At 49.4% G+C, this 24,608-nt stretch overlaps 1 protein-coding gene across 6 annotated transcripts in view; it reads left to right on the top strand.

The window, feature by feature from the left end:
* The first annotated feature begins 2,285 nt into the window (after positions 1 to 2,285).
* The window catches only part of KIRREL3 (kirre like nephrin family adhesion molecule 3), a 340,228-nt gene continuing 317,905 nt past the window's right edge, over positions 2,286 to 24,608 (top strand). For 2 of the 6 annotated variants that reach the window (XM_080366566.1, XM_080366568.1), the window contains exon 1: positions 2,287 to 2,535. In XM_080366566.1, the coding sequence (XP_080222692.1) occupies positions 2,475 to 2,535 (61 nt within the window). In that variant the 5' untranslated portion in view covers positions 2,287 to 2,474. Of the gene's footprint in view, positions 2,536 to 3,231; positions 9,020 to 24,608 lie in introns of those variants that run through there. The other 4 variants (XM_080366564.1, XM_080366562.1, XM_080366563.1 and 1 more) reach the window with 4 other exon arrangements.

Genomic DNA, 24,608 nt, shown 5'->3' with positions numbered 1-24,608 from the left:
AGAGCTGCAGCCCTCTTTCAGCTTCAGGAAGCCAAAATTATGTCAGAAACCCGATTTTTTTTTTACATGCCTGGTACAACTGCCTAGTCCTCTAAATCAAATTTGATTACCAATGTAGTCAAAATCGCAGAGGTAATCAGTTAATCAAACTTCGCACTTACATGCTACTTTCGTTCAAGGATTTAAAGCCCTTTGCAAAGGTCAGTATTACAATGATGAGAATTTTCCAGCTGAAATGTTTTCACTGGGAAGGAGAAAAAAAGAAGAATATTCTTTTTTTTTTTTCCCCCGGAAGTCTAAAAATTCTGCTGTTATTAAAGCAGGCAAGAAATAATAATCTTTGTGTGGGGAAAAAGAAAGAAAAGAAGTTGCCATGAAAATGTTAATGGTGTTTTGAAGCTTCACAGAAGAGTCTTACTCATGTAGCAGCCTTAATATACATTAGTACCCCTAGTCTGCAAGCAAACAATTTGCAGAATAAACTAAAACATAACAGGGAAAGCCTCCAAATTATTTAGAAATCTAATTCCCACTGAAATTGGGCATTGAGCATTTTATTCAATACGCATTTCAATCGGTGCTGCTGCCAGAAAAAATACACCACCTGTAACCTCTCCTCAGTCCTGCCTCGCAGGGTAGCCTCACAAATAACCTTACTGCCAAAATCCCCCCCGGGGGTCGAAGCTGAAGTGACTTGCCCAAGACAGGCTGGTGGAAGAAGGAAAACGCAGCCCCGGAGCGATGCTTGTTGCACCAGTGGAAAATGCAGGAATATGACAGTTGCAAGCCACCATCTCCCACTTTTTCACCTTTCTCTCCCCCAAATCACTCGACAGGTACACAAGCAGGCAGGGAGGGGAAAACCGGCACAAATGAACAAAATCAAATAAGCTTTCTTTCCTGAGGGAGGCAAGCTAAAAATAACAATATGAAAAAGCTCTTCACTTTCAGGGCGACTACCCCTCCGCGGAAAGCGGAGCCTGCACGCGCCGGGCTGAGAGACTTGCGTTTCAAATCGATAAATCTCAGTTTGCTGCCGCTTCGAAGCCAGGTTTAGCCACCCGGCATCGCTTTAGCTTGTTAGCACGAGGGGACGATGGAGAATTACCCACACCGGCGCGGGCAGCCACGATGCCCAGCTCCTGCCAAGGCGAGCAGGCACTTGCCCGAGCTCCCAGAGCAGTGGCAGCCCCCTTTGAAGTTCACCTTTCAGCACAGCAGTAAGTAATTAGAGTCCACAGCTGTAATTAGTTTCTAACGCTCGGGTTTATAATTGCGCTCGCGGCCCCACGTGTCCCTCCCGGCTTGGAGATGGTGGCAAGGGGGCCTTGGGTGCTGGGTGAAGCTGGTGGTAAGAAATGCTTTTTATTGTATTAGTTTTAGACCCCGCTGTTCTGTTCCCAAACTCTCTCTGGGCAAAAACAAGATTAAAAAAGGCAAAAAAAATTAATAAAATAAAATCACCCTAAAAGCTCAAAGGCAGCGACTTGAAGAGGCTCTGCAGCCTGGCCAGCCCTCGTGGCCTGTGCTAGGCCTGTTCCCTCACTGCGCCTGCCCCCCCCCACCCCCCCAAAAAAAATAAAACCACCCAATCAAACCACAGCCCTTTATTTCAGGGATTTTTTTTTTTTGAGATGCTTTTTCCACCCCCAGCCCCAAAATGTTTATTTGGGGAGGGGGGGAAGGACCTGTTGCCCCCAGGGAGGTGGGGGCTGCCCAGGGTGTCCCTCCCCTCCCCCGCCCCGTGCTCTCAGGGCCTTGCCAGGCCACTGGCTGGGTTATTGATCCCAGCGGGGGGAGGGGATGTTATTTTTTGACCCTTTCCCCTCAAACTGCACAGTGGGGTAAAGCTTTGGCTGCTCCCCCCCCCAAAAAAAATTCTGGGGGTAAGGTGGAGGGGAAGGAGCAGTGCGGCTGACGGGCAGGAAAGCCCTCCCCCCCCCCCCCCCCCCCTTAAATCTATAGATTGGGGGGGAGGGGAACTACAGATTGGAGGGGGGAGCCATGCAACTGCTTGCGCTCCAGCTTTACCTCCCCTGCTGGGGTAGGCAGCAGTGCTGAGGGGGTGCTGGGGGGCACCCCTCCCTCCCCTTAAGCCCATTTACCCACGCTGGCTGCACGCCAAGCTTTTGGGGGGGGGGGGGTGTGCATAAACGCCCCCGCCTTGCAAACAGGGAGCCCCCCCGCCCCCCGCCGCCGTGCATCCCAAGCCGGGCGGGCTGAGCCACCGCAAGTTACTCCCCCTTTAACCATCACTTTCCCTCCCTCCCCTTTCTCCCCCCCCCCCCTCAAAAAGCCGGGCTGCGCCGGCGAGGCTCGCTCCGCCAGTCAAGGCAGCGCTGCCGGGGGAGGAGCTGGGGGGGCGGCGGCGATGGAGCCGGGCGAGCGGAGCCGGCGGGCGGCGGCGGCCTGAAGCCCCCCGCCGGCGGCAGCAGCGGAGCCCCCTACCCCCGGCGCCGAGCCCACCCTGAGGAATGAGCGCTTTCCAGGCAGACCTCCTCCTCCTCCTCCTCGCCTGCTTCCTCCTCAGCCACGGTACGACCCGGCGCCGCACTTAGTTTCCGAGCGGGGCGGACGGGAGCAGCGGGGGGGGGGGGGGTCCCCGGGTCGCGGTGTGTGTGTGGGGGTGGGGTGCGTGTGCTGTTGGCTCCTTGCACCAGGAGGGAAAAAAAAAAACCGTGGAGGGAAGAAAGGGGAGGATTGCAGAGTTTTTTGTGCATCTCCGCCGAGGCAGCTTGCCTTTTTTTTTTTTTTTTTTTAAGGGAAAATCTTTAGCATGCAAATGAGTTCTTTCTGCTCCAGCTCCGTTAATTAGATCGTGTTTGTGTGTAAACACGGCTTTGCTCAGCAACAGCCTCCCCCCCCCCTCCCCCCGCCGCCCTCGTCGCCACCCGGTCCTTTCCCCGGTGCTGGGTGGGGGGCGATGGATGGTGGATTTTTGCTGGGGAGGGCAGCAGCCGCTGGGCTGGCCGCGGAGCCTGGCTCCAGCCCGGGGGGAGCCCGCAGAGCCGGCCGAGGGAGCGATACCCTCCTGGGGGTGGGGGGAGTTGCGCTGGATGCAGCCAGCCGAGGGGAGGTGGGGGGCTGCGGTGGTGGGGGTGTCACAGCCGGATCCCACCTCCCACAGTAGCCGGGGCAGGAGAGTGGGAATCCGCAGGAATTTGCCCTGCAACTTTACTACCTGCTTGCTTGCTTTCCTCCCTCCCTCCCCCCCCTCAAATAAAAAATAAAGAAAGATTTGGGGAGGTGGGGGGGCGTTTGGGGAAGCTGTATTTGACATGCTGCTGCATGCCTGGTCCCTGGACTATCTGTCACCTGTGGAGGACGCTGAGCTACAGCCAGACCCAAGCTTCGCCTGTCTGCTGCGCATCCCCTCGCAACGCCGTGTCAAATACCATCTGTGTCGCACCGCCGTGGTCCCGAAGCCAGCTTTTGTAAGGGTAGGGCTTGGAGTTGCTTTTAAAAAAACAAAAAAGGGGGAAAAAAAAAAACAAAAAAAAACAAAAAACACAAACCCACGCAGCTAGTCCATCTGTTGATTAAATGAAGGATAAAACTTTTGGAGAGAGTAGTGCTTCTCAACGGGCAGCTGGTTTTTTGCTCAGCCAGACATTATTGCTGTACATCCCCCACCATACGCTGTGTTTCGCCCTATTCCCTGAGCAGGGACGCCGTGTTTAGAGGTGGCTGTGGCTTCTGGTTGTCCTTGCCTCTCTTTTCCTGGGCTTGGATGTGATGTTGGGCTCCCACGCTGCCCTCCCTTCCCCTTTTCTCTTTCCCTCTCTCTGCTTGTACTAATATTCCTTCAGGGAGAGAGCTGTGTTTGCATTCGCCTTTGCTTCTGCACAAAAGAAACCCACTGTGTCTTCCGTGTAGATTTCTGGCTGAACAAATCTGAACTCTCCCTGGTACAGCAGGGCAGCAGCAGGTCCAGGGATATCAGCTATCTGGAAGCTGATCCCGGCCTTCTTGCATCTCTCCCCGCTCCCACGAATCTCTCAACTCCCTGCAGGTGAAATGGCAATCTGCTAGCAGAGCTGAGTAAGTTTGTGTCTGGGATCCAGTGAGATTTTTTTTTTCTCTCCCCCTCCCCCACCTCTTTCAGCCATTATTTTTAATAAGGGCTAATGCACTTTTTAATAGCGCTTGTGTTCAAAAGCTGCCTGTGGCTCCTTAGCTCTGTGCGTAGCCTGAGCTCAGCTGATTTGTCTCCCCTGTATCGCCAGGAGTGTGCATCTGGTACCTTGCTTATTCATGCCGGGTTACGAGGCAGAGAGGTAGTATCTGACAGAGGGTTTTCAGCGGTTTTCTTCCGTAAGATGAACCAAATGCATTTCTGTGGGGTTGCTGCTCACAGCACACGAGCAAGGGGCTGTCAGCAATGTCGTGGCTTCCTCCTTTGGGGTGAAACCGTGCAAAAGATGCCTTAAGATTCATGCAAAGGATTCTTTAAACCACATGGTACTTTGCAGGAGGAAAGGCCTGGATGTAGGACTGAAGCTTATTTTCCAGGATATGTTGCGTCGGCCTCCCCTCAAGCAGCTGCTGTGGTGGTTCTGGTGTGTCTAGGTGCAGTGGCATTCACTTTCTGTGGGTGTGCACGGCGTTCTTAACGACTGGTGGGCTGTGGGGATGGGATGTTAGGTGTGCACACACTGGGCAGCCATGCCTCACTCTGGAGGGAGCTGGTGGGCCAAAACTTGAAGGAACAACTGAAATCATTTGACCCTGCCCATCAGGAGTTTCAGTAGCTCCTTTTTGTGGGCACGGAGCAGACAGGGCTGCACTGCCTTTCTTGCAGCGCTGAAGTGGCTTGATGAGATTTGCCATAGTAAGGCAGGCAGGACTTAAATTCCCCTGAGCCGAGGGTAGCAGGGATGGGATCATCGCCTCTGCTGAAAACTTCCTTGGGATCTGTGGTCTGGGTGCTAGTTTGAAAAAAATAAAAAGCTCCATACAAAGCTTCACTGAAAAGGTATTTTCCATCACTGGATCTGTGCACCTATGCCCTTGGGTTTGTACTTCATGGGCTCTGTGCCTCCTTGTGGTATGCTGGCATCCTGCTGTTTCTGCAAACTGTGCAGGCTGAAACTTGGGCTCCCAGCTGAGCTTGCAGGAGGAAGTTGGTTGTTGCTCCCTGTCTGAGGCCACGCTGCACCTGGGTGCACTGGCATGGCTCAGCCTCGGAGCAGGATCTCTTCTGCAGCTTCTCTTGAGGTGATCTGGGAAGAACAAATTGCCTTCCCTTGAGCATCCTCTGTCTTTCACCCTTGCAAATGGTCTGAAACTGCTTGTGTTTTCTTTTTCTGCAAGTCGATAGGTCAATGTTTCCTCTTCAGGGCTGTTTTCCCCTGGTGTTGCTCTTCCACCCGCCCCCAAAAGCTCTCGGGACCACAGCTTTGGTGGAAGGTGAGATCAAGCCGCAGCACAATTTGCCTCCTGTGGAGACTAGATGTGTGGTGCCACTTGGTGGGGAAAAAATTGATGCTGCCATGAAACTAGCTGCCTTTGCTTCTGCCTGGTGAACAGCTTACCCCTCCCTCCTCAGCTCCAGTGTCAGCTGAACTGGGTGAGGCTGGAAGCAGCTGGGGAAGGTGCCTCAGCTGTGGGAGATGGGGCTGTGGGAGGGAGCACTGCTGAAGGTGTACCTACAACTGCTGCTGCCTCTTACTGATCCGTACTGTTAACGACCGAGATGCATTTGGCAGGATCCAAAATTTACCTTGGGGTGGGAAGATTTCTGCCTGTCTGGGGCTCTCTTTCCAGAGGCATGTTTGCTTTCCCCCAGGGCAGTGAATACCAAGTTCTCTGGGTGGTGCAGGGTATGTTTTTCTCCTTCACAGTTCACTTGGTTCCTCCCTGGAAGCAAATGCTTTGCTATCTTCTGTCAGAGGGGCCCATTATTAGCAGCAGTGGCTCAACTTCCCAGTGGCTGGTCAGCAGCCCCCAGGTGAAGAAGGGTGAAATTATGTTGAGGAGAGAAACCAGGCCAGTTCCACCCACCAACAATGGTTAGGACCAGGTGATGAGGATTTTAGCATCTCAGGGGAGGTTACTGGTTGACGGGGCAAACCCACAAGCTTCCAGAGCGTTGGGATGTGTGTGTACAAGGGTCGGTGACTGTGCTTTTCTCCACAGCCTGCTGTGTGGGGGGCACTTCTGGGTTGCTGTGTCTGGCAGCCATGAGCCTGCTAATGAGAAGCCTGGAAATCTGTGATGGTGATCCCTCTTTAAAGTTAATTCCTCCTGCCATGTAGCGAGCCAGGGTAGCTTTGCAAGAGAAACGTGTTGGGCTGTTTCCTAAACCCAGCAGGTGACTCTCAGCACTGGGGAGCTGTTTGGGAAGTAAGAGGAGTGCGTATGGCATTGTAAAGCGAGCAAGCACTACTGGGCTTTAAAAATTCCGCCAAGGAGGAGTGCTAGCAGTGCAAGAAGTTGCAGAAGTTGAGAAGACAGCAATGGTTTGGAAAGAGGCTTTGTGAAGGTGGGAGGTGCTGCTCAAAGGTGTGGGTTTGGCAGGGGCACAGGAGTTCAACTGGGCTGCACGGGAGGGAGGGTGAAGTAAGCCTCAGGCTGGAGCTGGTGTCATCTAGTCTGTGCTGTCCCGGAGGAACAGTGGAGGCTTGCCGCCTCCAACGTCTGTTTTAACACAATTTAGATTTCTGCATGCTTTCCCATCTTCAGTCTGTACCTCCCGCAGTGAGATTCGCGTGAGGACCGCAGATGACTTTGCTCAAATAGGCTTTCTTGCAAGGTTTCAGTTATTTGAAAAGAACGAGAGGGAGGAGCTGCAGTTTTGTTCAGGTGCCCTTTGCCAGAGGGAGGAAAGCGAGGAGAAACACCTGCCCTGATGCTAACGCTGCATCCTTACTGGCCTCCCCCCTTCCAAGGTTAGGCAGAGGTCCCTAGGCAGTTTATGCACAGCACATCTCAGGCAGATGTCGATTACTTCTGTGCTTTCCCGTTGTTTTAGGGGACACCAACTGGAGTAGAAACGTGCACAGAAATCCCTGACAGGTTACCAGCGCTGTGTGTCACCAGCTCCCAGTCTCTCTGTAGTTGCACTGCATATGTTAGAATAAAAAGGCTCAATGCTCTTCTTTCTTTTGTAGCTGTAAATAAAGGGGAGAGGCCGATGTGCCCCTTAGGTTGTGAATTGGCTGAGGATCAAGGTCTTTGAATAAACTGTTTTTCTACAAGCAGTCTGTGATGGAGAGTGTGGCTTGCTTGAAACCTCTGATTTAATGATCGTTTTTGCAAGTTGGTACGGTGCTCCTAGCTTTCAGCTCCTCAGCATGCTGGAGGTGCAGTGCTAGGTGGAGGGGACTTTATGAAAAATGCTGCTGGAGTATGGGCTTTACATCACTTCCAGGATCCTTCCAGTAGGATTAAACAGCTTTTTTTTTTTTTTTTTTAATTCATTTTAAAGACCAGCAAATTTATAACAACAATTGATGAAGGCCCTAATTTAGCTTCTATTCGGTAGCAATGCAGGTCCTTCCTTTGACATCGTTGGGAGCTACCTCTGAGAGACAGAGCTGTAGTGACCGTGTACAAGCTTATTTTATAAATCAATAGGTAGTGAAACAAATTGGTTGTAAATCAGTCTCTTATTTGCTGAGATTTAAGGCTGTTGGTGGAGCTGTGAGTTTTTAAGGCGGTCTGCCCTGCCTTCGGGGCTGGCAGTTGTCCCAGCTCTTGCAGGGGGTGTGTGAATCCATCGCCTGCAGTATTAATTTCAAACATGCCAGGAAACGTGCGGGATTTCTTTTCTTTTGGCTGGGAAGAAACGAAGTTCAAAACCCGTGCTACTCTTTCTAGGCATGGGTTGAATAGCGGAATCCTGATGCTACTCAGAACTCCATAGGTTTCTATTCCTCTACTTCACTGTGCCTCAGGGCATGTCTATACTCCAAACTACTTGAAGGGGGAAGAGGAAAATACCATTTCTGAATTGTACATTGTGGTAGGACAGAGCAAATGCTGGGCTCTGGTCTTGGAAACTGTGGCCTAACAGATGTCCTGGTTCAATATGCCTTTTGAGTATAGTCGAGCGCGTTTATTCATTGCCTCGCTGGCAAGACCCCTGCTGGAGTGTTTGCCTCTCCCTGGTGGCAGCAGCAGCCTCCGAAGTGGAGCAGAAGGAGCTGTGGGGCACTTGGCGGTTACGTGGCTCTTCCTTTTACTGAGTTGCATTAAACAGCTTAAAATGTAAATGTGCTTTGAGTGTACCTCTTTCTTAAGAGATGGGCTCTGGGCGTCCTGCCTCTTTTAGTGTCACATGCTATACAAGTAGGAGGTGGAATGCTTGCATTGTTAAATTCAGATGCTAACTTCAGTGTAAGATCTTGTCTTAATGTGTTCATTCAACGCCCCCACTTGCAACAAAAACTACAGCAAGCTTTTGGTCTGTTGCATTTGGGGCTCTCAGGGTGGAGCAGGATGTAATTGTTTTTTGAGGGCTTTGCCATAACTGCTGCTCGTTAACCATTGATGCAAGCATGTCAGACCTTCAACTAGGATAATAGATGCTTTCTTTTGTTTCTAATTACTTTCTGTGTTGTGGAATTGCTGTGTCGGTTTAATATGTATGTGGTCGGATGGTGGCTAATTCACCTCTTAAGTGCTAGTGAATTTATGTTCCTGGGTCTGTTGTTGTCATTTTCAATATGGCATGTGGCAAACCCATGCCCTGTGTGCTGCAGCACCTAAAGGCTGGAAATTTCAGGAGCCTTTTGGGTGAGCAACCCTGTCCGTGGGAGGGGAAATGCAGAAAATATTCAATGGTTTTTTTTTTCAGAAGCTTGCTGCCCAGCAGGATGCATGCTGCAGGCTAGAGCCTTGCTAATTACAGATGAAATATACACCAATAATGGAAGAGATGAACTTTCTCAGACTTCCTCCTGGATGAAGGATCAAAGCTTTGTGCTGTGGGTCCAATATGACTTTATTTTCCCCCAAGCGGGGGATGAGTGGGAGAAGCCGTTGGGTTTGGAGTCCCATCTTGCATTTTGGGCAGGTATGCGCTCATTAACTTAATATTGCCCAACTCATTAAAAGATCAGAAATGAAGGGCCTGAATCCTCCTCAGATTTCCCCCTGCCCTGCCTCCACTAGGGTAAATGAGTATTCAAGCTGTATGCTGCCAGTCAGTAAATGTCAATATTGGATAAGTGTTTCCTTTATATCACTGCAATTTAGCATAAGCTGCTTGGAAACAAATGTCTTCCATAAGCATGAGGTGTTTCAGTAAGTACACAGTCAACATTACTATGAGGATTAAATAAATGTCAGCCCCGCTTGTATGCTCAGCATCAAGTTAAGACAGACGAACTTGCACAACGGCCAGCGTGACAGTAACAGGAGGATTTTGTGGGTCTCCATGGAGAATGCGGGATGGAAGGAGCTGCTTTGGATGGAGGTACCTGTATCCTAAGGGGATGTGGAGACAGGGGTGCAGAAACACCTTACAGCAGGGGGTAGCTGGTGGTATGGGGGGCACAAAGGGGTATATGGACCTTCCTTCCAGACTAGCGGGTCTGCTCTTTCTTTGGTGTTGGCTGGCAGCCCAGAAATGAAAACTTGATTCAGCTGATGTTGGCTTGAGCAGGTGGAGTTGCTGGCTGAGGATGAGCACCCTTCTGCAGATCTGCCCAGGCCACCAGTGCTCAGGTGGATTTGCTTTTTCCAGTGCAAACTGTGAGTTGCTTGACTGAAATTGGTGAGGCCAAGGGGTGAGGCTCGGCCGCCGCCTGCTTTGCAGTGAGGAACATGTTGTGCTTTGAGAACTGTCTGTAAGCCCTGAGCTGCAGGCAAGCCATGGAGATGCAGGCTGTCAGGGAGGAGTGATGTTGGTCCATGCTGGCAAGGCTTTTGCACATGAAGGTGGATGGAGGGAGATGGTCACCTTCAGCTGCGTGAATGAGAGTTTCTCTCTGCCAGACAGGCATCTGGCTCCTGCAAAGGGATCTAAATCCAGCCAGCGCTTTGAGGTGTTGCTCAATTGTCAGCAGAGGCTTGAATCCCTTTCCTCGAGCTGTGCCTGCAGGAAGCCCCTGCTTTTTACCACCCCTCACTTTGCGTCTTCACCCGTCACCCAGAGATGTCACTGGATGCTGTCTTGGTCAGTCCATGGCAAGCCCTGCCAGCAAGGAGAGAAAAATCTGGGAGCAGGGTAGGGGGCTGAGCTGGATGTGTTTCCATTCCCAATGATACAAAACTGCTGCTTTCTCCCCAGCTGGCAAGTAGCTGACTGTAGCCACTTGTTCCCAGCTGCACAAAAATAACTGTAGACAAAATCGTTAGCAGTCAGATGAGCCTTATCAGCTCCTCTAATGCCTGTCTCTGCCTCTGGTCTGTGTGGACTTGTTACCCTGCAGAGCGTGTATTTTAATGACCGGCCATTGCTGTTCCAGGTGACTTGAGCAGAGCATCCCAGGCGTGTCCTAGCAGCCCCGGCGAGCAGTCGGAGGTTTTCATAGCTCGTTCGTTGAGCAGAGTGTGACTGCGGCTCTCGCCTCGTTAGGCTGTGCATTTACAGTGCTGGAGGAACAGCTTGCAGACATGTGGGGTGTCTTAATAATTCAGACTAAAGGAAGAGAGCACTGGGGGTGCACGTGGGAAGGAATACCCGAGTATTTTGAATCTCAAACCAGGTCACCTGGCAGAGCTGATGCAGTTTTTATTCTCACTTTTTCGGTTCAGCCTGGCGGTGGCAGCAGCAGCGCTTGCATGGAGCGGAGCGCTGAGCTCTGACCTGCCAGTGCCGGGCTCTTTTGGAGAGGCGCAAGGTGACCTGCTGGGCTTCACCCCTGTGGGGAGGCTGAGTGCACCCAGCCAGAGGTTTGGGGTTCAGCCGCCAAGGCCGTTCCTCCTCCTGCGCTGCAGAGAGGTTGCTTGAGGGTTGGGGAGGTGAGTTGGGGGCCTTCTGCCGTTCTCACCCATTCGAGGAGCAGCGATCACCCCACTGGGTGGTTGGACATGTCTCCAGGCAATGGTGCAGGTCTCAAGGTGGCCCTGCCAGGGAGCACGTAGCAGTGATGCAAATGCTGCGGGCTTGCTCAAAAAGCAGAAGGGTGTAGGAGAGGAATGCGGGAGGCTGTGTCTGACCCCCACTGCTTCTTACCCCCCCGGCTGGTGATTAATGTATCTAAGTTTGGCAGCGCCATGCATGGAGGTGATGAACCTCTTGCGCATCCTTGTGGGGCGAAGGAGTATCCTGCAGAAGGGAATAGTATCGTTACTGGTCAGTGGTGCCTTGCTGGTTTGTTTCTTACTCTCTCCCATGAGCTAATCCCCAGAATGTGATTTAACACTCCTTGCTTTTCCTTCTGGCTGTGTCTTTAATAAGCTGGGAGTGACGGGGCCACCCCCCCCCCACCCGCAAGTGCTGAAGAAACAGAACCAGCAGATGCTAAAATTAGGCACAGCTGTTTGCAGCATTTTGTCCTCCTGATCAGTCTGACACTGTCTACGCTTATTCTTCATCTTGTCCAGATCTGAAAAGGTTTAAGATATCAGACCTTTGACTGGTAGTAAATTAACTCCTTCTGTCTAAGCTGAAGCTTGACGTGCTGGTAGATGGTAGATTTCTTGCAACTTCCTTTATTTGCACTTGTAATAATGGAGATTGCCACGTAACCCCGAGAGGCATCTTCTTTCTGTACTTGGGAGACAATACTGCTGCCTTTCCCTTGCTCGTGAGCTTCCCTGTGAGACAGAGAAACATCTTCAGCCCTACAGTCCTTCAACCTCAGCGTGCCTAAAGCGGGTTCTGAAGTGCAGCTTAGATAACCTCTGCAGTCCAGCTCAGTCTCTGCATGCCTAAAGTTATCCTGAGCCAGCAGCGCATCCTGGATGTTGTGATCTGCTCTTGCTTGGGTGAGGTGGAAGGTTTGCTGAGCATCTTTGCTTGGTTAGCATGCAGTCTTTGGTTTGGTGGTTGGGTTGGGCATCGATTCCTGCTGGCTGGGGGGTGTTCGCTCCTGATGGTGAATATGGGAAGCTTTTTAAGAGACAGTGGCTGTCTCTGCTTCCTGCCACCCCTTGGAAAATGTTCATTCCCCTTGGGTTGCAGCGTAGGGGCTCAGTGTCAATGATGCGGAGATGTACCCTTCAGAAAGGGCAGAGGAGGGAACTTGATGGGTGAGCAGAAGTGCCTTTTGCTGTCAAGCCCCAAACAGTGTAAACATTGCCTCCTGACAGATCTGCAGTGATCGCGGCAGCAGTGCCGTTGGGCTGGATGTGAGTCGGGGTCCTGCATGGGGTTGTAAGTCTGAGGGATTTTTTTTTTTTTTTTAATTTGCCTCTTCTGTGAGTGTCTATCTCCTGCGGCAGGAACAGTTTCTGAAGATTCCTTTTTGCTCTGGTCATGCTTAAAATGATAATATTGGTTTAAGATAGACACTTGCGATAAACTAAGAAACATGGCGCCTTTTGAAATCTTCAAAGCTCTCTTCAATCAGATGTGCTGGCTAAAAAGGCAACTGCCAGGGCATTCAGATTGCCACGCTTTGGATGCTAGCCTCCTCCTAAGGTTGCATTTTCTTTCAAAGAGCTGACACCTCTCACCTTCCTCCCTTTCTTCTCTGGGAGGTGCTGACTGCATCAAGGTGGTATCCCCTACACTTGTTCAGCATCTCTGTGCAACTTGTTGTGTACTAGCTGTGATCTCCCGAATTTGCCTTTTCTTGCCCTTTCTGTGATGGAAGCAAACCAGAAGGGAGAAGAGCTGACTAGGCAGAGCAGTTTTTTCCTGGGAGCGAGTAGGGTTGGGGGGAAGGAGAGAGGGGGGAAGAATGAAACCTCTCAAAGAGAAAAGGACCATATGCAATTGCCAAATGGCTGGTGTCCCTTGATGGTGTCTTTACAGTGGTGGTTGGGGCAAACTTTTCATCCAGCATACTGATTTATTTTTTTTTTTCTGCAGCAGGTAGGTTTTTCTCTGTGGTTTGGCTTTCTCCCAAGCATACACAGAAATCTGTGTAGTGCTCTTAACCTGTGCAAGTTGCTGCTGACTTGAGCAGATCAGAGTTGTTGTCCCAGTGGAATCATCTTGTTCAAAATCAGGAAGAAATGTTGAACCTCTGAAACTTGTTGTGGAGCAGGAAACCTCCAAGAATTATGGATTGGAAACTTTGAAGTGGACTTGTCAATGTACTGTGTTTTGATATTTGCAATTTTAACATCGAGTTCAGGAAGGTTTTTTTTTTTTTTCTGCACAAAGGATGGCGAGTACCACTGTTCCCTGGTGGATGAAGGGATGCTGGGAAGCTGTTGTAGAAACTGTTTGAGTATTGATTGCTGGTCATCCTTCTCTGAGGTTTAGAAATGGGATGCAGATCTCTTCTTGCCTTTGGCCTGGTCAGTGAATTCACCATGATGGCTCTTGCAGTGTGCCAATTTGTCACAGTATATTTAAATCTAAAATACTGTTGACCTGGCCTGTGAATCTAAAGCATCTTGTGTTAGGCTCAATACAATTACATTTTCTTTTCTAACAGTTTACTTCTCTTGGTCTGGTTGCATGCTTTTATTACCTGCTCTCCTGTACACCATGAGGGCATTGTGTGCCAGCATGTGCCTTACTTGCTGTTCCCTGAAAGCACCCTTAAAATCAGCTCGTAATTACTGGAAAAATATGGAAAGATTATAAAGGTGCCAGTGATATTCATCTGGCCCTGGTGCATTGAGCAGGTAAAGAAAGGACCTAAGAGGCAATTGAAGAGATTGATGGGCGGTAATGGTATAGTAGTAATTTTTGTCCTGTGTTTTTAATAAAGTGATTGACGACAAACGCAGCTGGAGCCCCCGTGCGGAGACCAAGAGATGCAGTTAAATTACAGAGGCTTCTTAACTTAATGAGGCCATGTAATAAAAATGAGGCATAATGAGCAAAGTATAATAGTACTATTATGCTTACGAGTGCTCTAGCAGAGGGCTGCACAGGCAGCGCGTGGATGTGCTTGGGGGATAATCTCATGGTTGCTGTGGGAGGAGGGGCTTTCCTGAATGGGATGAAGATGAGGAGGCTTGGAAACATTTGGGAGACTTGGAGGAAAATAGTGGCTAGCCAAGTGATATGCTTACCTGTCATCTGATGCGAATGAATGAGTAGGTGGAGCACCGGACATGGTTGATCCCCAGTGCTTTTGGTTTTGTTTGTAAGGTTTTGGGCAAGTCTTTGTGCTGGGTTTGATTCGCTTTATATACCCGTGGGGAAGTCCATGCAAGCCTCCTTGCTACAGAGGTGAAATTGCGAGGGGGTCGGGTTTTCTGACACGAATGTAAAGCGGTGGAATTTGTTAACAGCCTGGAGGTAGGATGTGCAGGGTATGGATGGGCAGGCTCTGAGGGGTTGGTCAGGGCTGCAGCAGGTTTGAGTGCCAGCACCTTGATGTGCAGACTCGGTACTGAGGCTTGTGTTAGCTGGATTGGAGCCTTTTTGGGGGTGGAGGTGGGAAGTGGATTAGCGTCTGCAAAACAGTTACGTCTCTGCTGCTGTTAAGTGTAGTTAAACTTGAGCGACTTCTAATCTAATAATGAAAGGAAGAGAAATAAGTGTTCTCAGTGATGCATGCCCCTCACGGTAAGTACTAATTGAAAACAGGTATTTACTTTAAAATGAAAATGTAATACGATAAATGGTGGGTTGAGTATTTTGTGCACGTAGGAGGGAGAAGCGAATGCATGCAGCCTCCCATCTGCTCTGCCCGAGCTTTGTGTCTGACTAGGGAGCAGGGTCTCCCACGCCGTGGGGCTGGTGGACCAGGCAGCCTGGAGAAAGGAGCTGGGGCTCCTGTTAGAGCAGAGCTCAGAGCCTTACTTTGCTAAAATCGGGTGAACTGGGATTCTTTTCATCTGACCTTGGTCTGCAGAGGACCTTCCAAGCTGGGCTTCTGTTTTTCCTCCCAGACCTTGCAGACCTCTCCCAGCCAAAGCTCCATGGGAAGGAGGGCTTAAGCATTTTGGGACTTGTGAAGCATCACCTCCCTTGTCACTAAGATGGTGGGGCTGAACAGGGGTGGTGACCACCTTCCTGATGGTCTTTGCTGCTTTAGACCCACCTTGCTGCCCTGAGCTGGCTATCCTGGTCCATAGCCCTGGGCTGGTAGGTGCAGTGACTGGTGCTGGAGAGATGCTGGCAGTGCTGCCTTTTGGGGGCTTCTGGAGGAGCACTGGGGACATCTCTGGTACCTTCAGGCCAATCTGAATTGGGTGCTGATCCCTTGGGGGGAGACCCTTGGCCATGAGTGCTGAGGCTGTAGCACCCCTTGCCTCTTGACCCTAGCCTGTCCATCCTCCTCCTGTCCCCTGCAACCTGTCTCGAGTCATTGCTCCAGCAGCCGAAGCCAGAGTCATGGTGCTTTTTAAACTATTTCGTAGGTAAAGCTCTGTGCTGCATGACTGCGGACCATTAAAGGATGCTCCCTGGCAGAAGCCCCCACCAGCACTGTAGACTTTGGGGGGAAATAGCCTGGCCCTAATCCTTTTGTGCAAAGTTCCTGCTTGTTTCTTCATATGGGTGCATTTGTATAATTTGCATTTTGCACTCTGATCATATGCATAGAATTCAAATTGAAATAGGGGCTCGAATAGATTTGCATGCTAATGAGACAGTGGCTTTATTTATTTGGAGCCCTCTCAAGCAGGCAGCAGTCTGCTAGAAAGCAGCCTGTGCAGCTCTGCTGGTGACAGAGCTCTCTGGCAGCGCAAGGACCATCGCTTTTCCCCAAGACCCACTTGCCCCCTGCGCATAAGCGGTTGAAGGTGGTGGTCTCTGCCTCAGCAGCTCTTGGCTCAGTCTTTCTGAACCCTTATGGAGGCAACTATCTGTGGAAATCAAAGGATGGCTTCAGTCCATCTTAACCAACCAGAGAAGCCTCCTTAAGGTTATACTGGTGTGAAGTGGGTCTGGGTATGGACTTGCCGTGTGGTGAAGTGGAGAGACTGCTGTTAGAGCTGGTTACAGCCAGCATCAGCCCTGTGATGCCGAATGCAGTGGTCCGTGGGCAAAATAATCCAAGCGTGCCCTCGTTCTCTCCTTGACTTTGCAGTAGTGCTCAGGGTGAGTGTGGATACCTGCTGGCTGCAGCTACCTGTGTTCCTCATCAGACCGTGACCCTTCCCTTCATCGTGGGGCTGTTATTTCTGCTGTCCTTCAGCAGCTGACCTTGGGGTGTTGCATATGGGCTTTGGCTGTGATGCCTATCAATCCTGCTCTGCCACAGCATGTGGTGCTGCTGAGGCCAGCTTCCTTTGGTGCTGCCGTGGTCCACCCATGCTGCTTTCCCCTGACAAGAACCTTTCGGCCTCTTTCAAAGTCAGCAATAGAGAAGAAAGTTTGGAAATGTTCAGAAAGTGTCAGATGGAGAAGGAGAAGCCAAGGGCTGGGAGAAAACCAGTTCCCAAACCTCCATGCCATTACTGGGGAGGAAAAAGACACCGAAGCCCAGGTGCTTCATTGAATTACAGCACCGCATCCCTTCACATTCTTGCTCCCTGCCCCATATCTGCAGCAGATACACCCGGCATATAGCTTAAGGCTCAGCCTTCCCATGCCAGCTCTCCCTTCCCAGATGACTTCTGCTGCAGCTGAGTTCATTGCTGGCATGCTGAAAAACGGCCAAGCGAGGGCTTCTGAAATGGCAGCAGGAATTGGGTCACATCGCACTGCCCCAGGAGAACGAGTTTCTCTCAGAGCAGTCTGGCTTCCAGTTATTATTTTACAGGGGATGTTAGAGGTTGATAAGGGAGCTGTTCTGACTGCCGGTGGGGCTTATTTGAGGCTTATTGTATGCTCCAGTTTATATTTTAATATAGTCAAAGGTGACTTACAACTTTAATATTAATTTTAAAACTGATTGCTCGCGTTTTTTTTTATCTATGTGAAACCAGATTAATCTCAGCCTTCCTTGATCCAGCTGGTAGCTTTTCTCATCCTGGCTGGAGACACATGTGGTCTGTGTTGCATCAACAAAAGGCGAGAAGGAAGATGTTTGTGTGGTGATAAATAATTGTCGTGGGGTCTGCTTTTCTTCCAGAGAAATCTCTGCTCTATGAGCTTGACAATGGCATCAGTGGGAGCTCTTGCTTTTGTACAAGGTTCTCTGCCTCGGCTTGCGGAGTGGGGCTTTGCTGAACAATGTCCGGCTTTGTGCTTCCCATAGAAACCTCATTTTTTGTTGTGGTTCTCCACAATACATCTCCTTCCATGCGGCTTTGTGCCGCTGGCATTACAATTTCTCACATGGCTCTCTGTGCTGCTTACAAGATCTTTTGTGCCCAAGGTGACAATGTTTCGTGGGGGTGAGAAGGTGGCCTTGTGGCAGGGGTGGTGGCGTGGGCCGTGGGGAGCTGGAGTGGAATCGTTGTCCTGCTTCTGGCTCTTTGAGCATCCTTGGGCAGTCGTGCTAGGCTGGAGGACCCAACAGCTGCCAGAGCTTGGCGATGCTTCTGTCTCTGGGTGCCCAAGTCACAGTGTTTCAGGCTATCTTTAATGCCAGGAGTTTGCCTGATACTTTGAGTAAATGCCATGCCTTTTAACATCACCAAAGTTGGGTACCCAACACAGAGTTGCTCTTGGAAAAATCCAGCATTAATACTAGGCTGCTGGGTTGCTTTTGGAAGTGGAGGCTGGTGCTCTCTGACGCTTTTATAGGTCATAATCCCCAATTTTGTGGTTTAAGTGAATCCCCTTGACTTAGCTCCATGACACTCAGTGGTTAGTTGTGTTGCTGTAGATGCTCTGGGTCTAGGAATAGCCTTGTTAGTGCTGCCAGTTTGTGAAGCATCAGTGAGTGGTTGGTCTTTGTAATCAGAAGAGGAGGATCAGAGTCATGGCTCTGGAGACCCGTGGTCATGAATCTTCATGAATCTTCATGTCTTGAGCATCAGTCAGCCTGTGTATCGGTGGCACTTGTTAAATTTGCCCCAAATAATGAGTTTACAATGCTGTACTGGGAGTGTTCTTTGTACCTCAGTGAATTATTGCTAGAATCAAATGCTCTGTAGCCAGCCTTTAGGTTTTTTCTGTATTGTGTGTGGGATAGCATTTCACTGATGGTCCATGTTCTCCAAAATACCTCCCAAATGCTGCCTGTAGCTTTTCTCATCCCAGCCTTACAAATAAGTGCTTTGCAGAATTTGTTATTCCGTGCACAGTGCAACTTGCTGTATATAAATATGCTGGATTGATGGACGGAGGGCTGGGAATTGAATAAGCTGAATGAGTCTGACAGCGGCGGATGAGGGGAACTGAGGCACAGGAGCCTGCAGCAGAGATCTGCGCTAGCTGGTATCACAACCAGGGTGGAGGGCAGTGAATAGGAGGGTTTGCTTGCTAGAGCAACCCCATGTCTGCCTCTTCCTCATGTCGTATTTCAGCTTGAGGTGGGAAACCGTCAGGTATGGCGTTGGCTCAGAAGCCAAACAGAAACAATCTTGAGACAGTGACAAGGCCGAAGAGCCGTTAAATGCAAGGCTTGACATCGTGCAAGTGAACGCCAAACAGCAGCCACATAAATCCCCTTTGTTTTACATTTCAGAGCTTAATGAGACAGAAATCACATGGCAATTGTCATATGTGAAGGCAGAGATTGCTAGTTTGCATTTAACTAAAGCAACTGCCGTGTGCAGCACCAGTGCCTGAAACAGCCATGGTACCCGCTCCCTGCTGTGATGGGGAAGGTACCTTGCGTGGCAGCAAACTGCTGGTTGCCCTGAAGCTCAACGCCTATTGTGTGTGTATATATAACCCCCTGGCAGCCACACCAGGTTGTCTTGTAGTCTTGGAAGTCACCAGCCTTACACCTTCTCCAAAGGAGTCAAGCATCACATTCTTCACGTAAAGAATTGAGGCATGCAGTAATCAAATCCAGGTACTCAATTTTTGCATGATTTCACTAGGTTGTGGGTCTTAAAAGCCTGTGGGATGTCTTTTGGAGGGATTTGCACTGTAAGGAGCATTGTTTTGGGACAGCTGAATACTGGGGGCTCAGGTGTAGGCTGAAGCCCAGATGTCTGAGCCATCGTGCACCGATATAAACTGTTCAAACTCTTTCCAGAGCTCTGTGTGCTACTGACGTCTCTGAACATCGCTCTTGGCTGTTTGTGTGCTGGGTGGGGAGGGATTACGATGGTACCTTATGAGACTGTGGCAGCACTTACTGGCCTCGCACCCTGGTCAGGCGGTAATATCATGCCTGCTTTTGCTAAAGCAGTTGTTATTTTTAGGAGTGGTGTTTCTGCCTTGGGCACCTGCTTGTGCTAGCCTTGGTTTGAAAAATGCCATGTTAAAATTACCTAGGCAGCACCTTTAATAAAGACGCGTGTCATGCCCACCAAGGGGTGGAAACACTTTTGGGAATCATCTCAAACCTGTGTAAACCATCAACCTTTCCTCCTTGTCTTCAGTATAAACCTATATCTATTTAAGATTAGTTGAGCAATAGAAAGATACTAATGTCAAAATGTATTATCTTGGGTAAATAATTTCATCTCTGCTAATTTGTGCCTTAGCGTTCCAGATACTGTTCATAAATTGCTAAAGCAGTATTTTAATATTAACATAAGCTATGGTCGTTTTGACAGCTGTTACTGAATGGGCTGTGTATGGAGCTCTGAATTTTTTTCCCCCCCCCCTTGTCTGTCTGGACTGAAGAACTGAAGAAGGAATGCTATATTGGGTTAACTGAAAACAAGACTGAAAATATTTGTTTCAGGTCAAATAAAACATTTCATCTGATATGATATGTTCTTTGTTCAGACTTAAAAAACCTTTTTTAAAGTAGATTAACTTCAGAGATGTCTTGGGGGGGAAAAAAGTCTAAATGTTTCATGTAGAGGGGAAAATGTCTAAATAAAACACTTTTCATTTTGACACCCACTCCCCCCTTTCAGTCTGAACAATTGAATGGGTTTGATTGGAGTTCATGAATAGCATTGGTTGACCCACATCTATATGTTGAAAGTATTATGCTGAACATGCAGGGGGAAGAGCTAATGAGTCATTTTTCTAATGGGTATCTCGGTAGGTGAGAGGTGTACTGAAATTATACATTTGAAGGAATAATGGTACCCTAGTTAGATGACTAAATCTCATTCTTAATCATCCTGGGGGTGATGAAGAGGGGGAAACGGTGAGTTGGATCATCCTGATCTGGTAAGTTGTGGGTGAATAGTATTTTGCAGCTAACGTAGAGCTTTGGGGAAGGAAGAGTGGGACCCAAAGCCGAGCTGACAGTCCCTGCTGCATGCATTGCAGCAGAGCCAGCTGGGTCACCCCGACATTGAATCCGAGAGTCACGCGGTCTCCTCTCATCAGGAGAGGTGTCTCTGATGGTGCGATTCAGTGACTTGCTGGGTCACCCAGTCTGCTCCCTGCTGTTGATCGTGTTTACATTGTTCATTCCCCCGGTGTTAAGTGCCTCCTGGTCCTAGAGGCACTTGAGCATGTGGTTTCCTGATGAATCCTTACTGGGGTATTTGAGACCACCTCAATGTGATGGGAAACTCCCCCGGCCCTTTTTTGCTACTGTAAAGCACTTGGAGAAAATCCTCCTGAGATCTTCTGCCTGTTGCTGTGGCGCCTTAAAGGTGAAGTGAGCAAAGGCTTGCTTGGAAAATAATTCAAGTAGGACCTTTGCGTGGGTCCAGGTCTCCTCCTGAAGAAGCGATGTTTCCCTGGATGCATCCCTTCCAAGTTTGCGCCTGGGGCACTGGGAAGGGTGCTGTGTGTTTTAGTGTAGTAATTGAGCAATCGCATTGTCCTGGACATGGCAACTAATGATTTTTTCCTGTATGATAATGCATCTTCATTACTCTGGGGAAATCATTTGCTCCTGTGAAGACAGGCCTCTCATTCCCGGGTTAAGGGGGAAGAGACTAATGGCTTAATTAAAAGGTTGGAGAGAAAAATCTGTCTTAACCACCTTTTTTTTTTTTTCCTTTGTATCTAAAGAGTACTGTGGGTGGGAAGATTACATATGAAGGCATGCTACAGCCCAGCCTTGTCTGGTGGAGCTGGTTGGTACCATTGCATCAAACGAGGGACACAAATGTCAGGTCTTCAATCCGTCACCCATGTCTCCCGTAAGCCATCTGCCCACTGGAGTAGGCTGGCGTAGGCATGTGCTGCATTTCTTTGTGGAAAGCGCAGAGATTTATTCTGTGTGAAAGGGGAACGTTATTTAAATCTGCACATTTTGCAGGATGTTAAAGCAGCTCCACGTAATATACAGCCTTCCTCTCCGCTGGGACCGCTCTATTAACATCTTTCATTTGTGTAGTTGGATGCTTTGCAGTTCCTTTTAGCAGTGATAATCCAGCAAAGACCTCTGTGTTGTTCACACTGCAATATTTATGGAGCCAGCCTTCCTTTTAATTTCCATGCCGGGTTTGGCCATATGCAGAGATACAATACAAACAGCAGCTTTAGTCACACAATAGTTCAGGCTTTTCCCTTGGTGGGATGTAGAGCTTTTCAGTGACTCATTTGGAGCTGATTTGGTATCCTTTTGGAAAAGGAATAGAAAGGTTTGAGTGTGTCTGACAGTGATTGTGGTCTCCCAGGCTGCCTCCAAAGACAAATAGGAGTGGAAAGCCATTTAGTGGGAACAGGTGAACAGCTTTAAGCAGAGTCAGTCAGACTGAGATTTGAGCAACTTTAAGCAGGCTCAGCTGCTGGGATTTTTAGGGTGGAGGGGACCTCCTTGCAGGTATCCTTCCTTCCAAGCCTTTGAATAAAAGAGTGTCAATGCAAGGCATCTCTTTGTAGATGAGGAAGAACAATCCTGCGAATGAGCAGTGCTCTACCTCCTTTACAAGCCAGACTTTTTTTGGGTGATTCAGATGGGAAAGGAGCCCTTCTCAGGTGGCTCACACGAGCGTTTCTATGCTGGGATGTGGATGCCAATAGTTTTCTTATACATGAGGTTGGATGGAGCCTATGGCTTGGCTGAGGCATCTCAGGTCCCATGGAGCTGACCCTATGCCTGCTGGATTTCACATAGGTGCTTTCATGACTGCTGCACGTGGTGCCTCTCCCTGTGCCTGCAGTGCCTCCCTCTGTGCTGTGCTCTCCCAGATCAGAGGGGAGAGCACTTCTTGCTCTGCCAGCGAGAACAGAAGGGAGCCTGGCAGCAGTCAGCATGATGGGTGCATCCAAACGGGTGCTCTTGATGTTGATACTTTGGCTCATTTAGGTGCTCAGCTTGGCATGGTGGCATCAGAGCACCTGACACGTATGTGCATCTCCGTCTGCAGTTCCGATTCCCCAGCTTCTTTCTCTTCATTTTGCACAATTAAATATTAAAGCTAGTAAACACTTTATTTTGCACAGCACTCTCTGCCCAGTTATCCTCCTGCAGGGCTGTCATATTGTGCCAGTTGCTTCCGCGGGTGCTGGCAGCCTTTAGCCTAGACACCAGTCATCGCTACGAGGAAAACCCCTGCTCTCCAAATCTTTCTTCCCACCTCCATCTGCAGCCTCTTCACTGCCTTGGGGTTACCTCGGTGTGAGATCCCAAAGCAGTATTAGATTGCCTGAGCCTTTTCAAGGAGCCAGGAAGAGCTGTTTGTTCTTCTTAAATCTGTTTTGTGGGTATTGACAAGGGAATAAAGGGAGGGTTTAGGTGATGGCTTCCTGGAAACCTGTAAACATAAGTCAGACCTGTTGCACTGTGAAGTGTGCGAGAGGTTCTTCGTGCCCTGGAGCTACAGGATGGTACTTCTGCAGTTTGGTCCCAGCAGGCTTCAGTGTTTTGTGTGGGTCTGCGGCACCTGAGAAATCCTTGCTGCCTCCCTCAAGTAGCAGCTGTAGTTGAAGGTGGGATTTTGCTGCTTCTGAAATATTGGAGTTAAGGCACTGGCTTTTCAACTTGAGAAATGTGGTATCAACTCTCTCCTCAGCCCCTATCACGATATGGAGGATGCCCTTCTGGTAACTGACACCCCTTTTTGTATTTTGATACAGCAGTTGAGATTTTGTAGACAAACGAAGGGAAATTGCTGCAACCAGCTTTCCCAGCCTCAGTTGGTCAGATCTGGTTTGCTCGCTTTATTTTTGGTCTTGCTGCCTTTCAGGGTGTAGCAGTGGATATTCAGTGGAGCCCGTTTCACAGAGGGATGGGATGGCGTGATTTTACTGTGGTTTCAAAAGGCACCTTAAGTGCTTGAACTCCTGCCATCCCTGTGTTACGTGCCTGAATCTGGCCTTGACTGTGCAGGTTGAATTTCTTGCTGTGATATTCAAGGTAGTCTGTATTAGCAACTTGTCCTCTGCCAGGCAGCTCACTGTTAAGAGCTAATAGGGTTTCTTTTTTCATTCAGTGGTGATGTGCTGTCCCAGACTTTGGCATCGGAGATGGTCAGTGTGAATATTAGCATAATAGTGAGGAGTCCCTGGCTTGCTCCTGGGCTGTGATAATCAGCATGTGCAGAGTTTTGCCCCAGAACAAAATTCAGATTGGAAATTTTTTTTTTTTCCAATCTCCACTAAAACTTATTACCCATTGGGCTTGCTATCGACTAGTTGCTCTTGTCAGTCGGTAGTTCCTTCCTGGATCAATAAATCTTGGTATTGATTTCAAAATAAGTTGGTATCTTGCAAGTACAGTGATGTTGGCTTCAGCAGGCAGCTCAGGGCTTCGCCGCTGTTGGAGATCCGAATCTCAGTTCCCCACAGGTTATATCTGCAGGTTGCCACTTTCCTAGTCAGCTGTAGGATTTTCTCTGTCAAACCCAACCTCTCCCTCCGGAGAGGAGACTTAGTACTACGTACTTGCTTTAGCTGAAGGGAAGGGTCTTTTTGCTTGGCTGCATTTTGTTGTCTCGCAGGTCAAGGACTCCTGTTTACCCACAGCACTGGTTCCCTATGGTGTGATCCTGCCTCTGCGCAGCACCAGCTGTGGATCTCCCTTGCCTTCGTTGGGATGGGTCCCAACCCTCCCAGCTGTCAGAGGATGTTACCTGCTGGGGTGCAAACTGCAGGCTCTTTGGGGCAAGGAAGGAAAACCACTCCTTCAGTCTTCCGTAAATCTTTCATGGCATGTTACAGTTGTACAAACAGCTTCAGGGCTCCCCAGGTGGGACTGAGACCTTAGTGCTACCTTCTTTCGTGTCTTTCTGTAATACTGCTCTGACGATGGCCATCCTCAGTTATTTCTTTTTCCCCTTGATGTCTTGCAGAGTAGAAGCTGTTACTCTCCGTGCAGCGCATGGGCTTGTTCTCAGCAGCCTCTGGTTTTTAGAGCTGTTGAACTGACCAGCAGCTCCAGCTGTCCTCATCCCCTTTGCGTGCTTTGCTTTCCAGCCCAGGGAGACCTCCTGGAAAGCCAGTTAATAATGATGAATCTCTCTAGGTTTGGTGAACTTGTCCCTGTGGTTGGTGGCTTTTGTCCTATATGAGATGCTTCATAAGAAGCTTTACTATTTTATACCAGCACCAGATCTTCTAGGCTTAGCTGGCTTAGAAGCAGCTGAGGCATCAGGCAGGATCCCTTATGAAATCTGTTGGGAGTAATGAACCACAGATGACTCTGTTTTCTGAATCGATATTGAACTGCTGTTTCTAGAAAGCTGCCAACCACACAAATGCGAGGTTAGCAATG

The sequence above is a fragment of the Falco punctatus genome, assembly GCF_963210335.1.
Source record: "Falco punctatus genome assembly, chromosome: 16".
NCBI lineage: Eukaryota > Metazoa > Chordata > Aves > Falconiformes > Falconidae > Falco > Falco punctatus.
The sequence above is the reverse complement of the archived record's forward strand: the minus strand, read 5'-3'. Positions and strand labels throughout refer to the sequence as shown.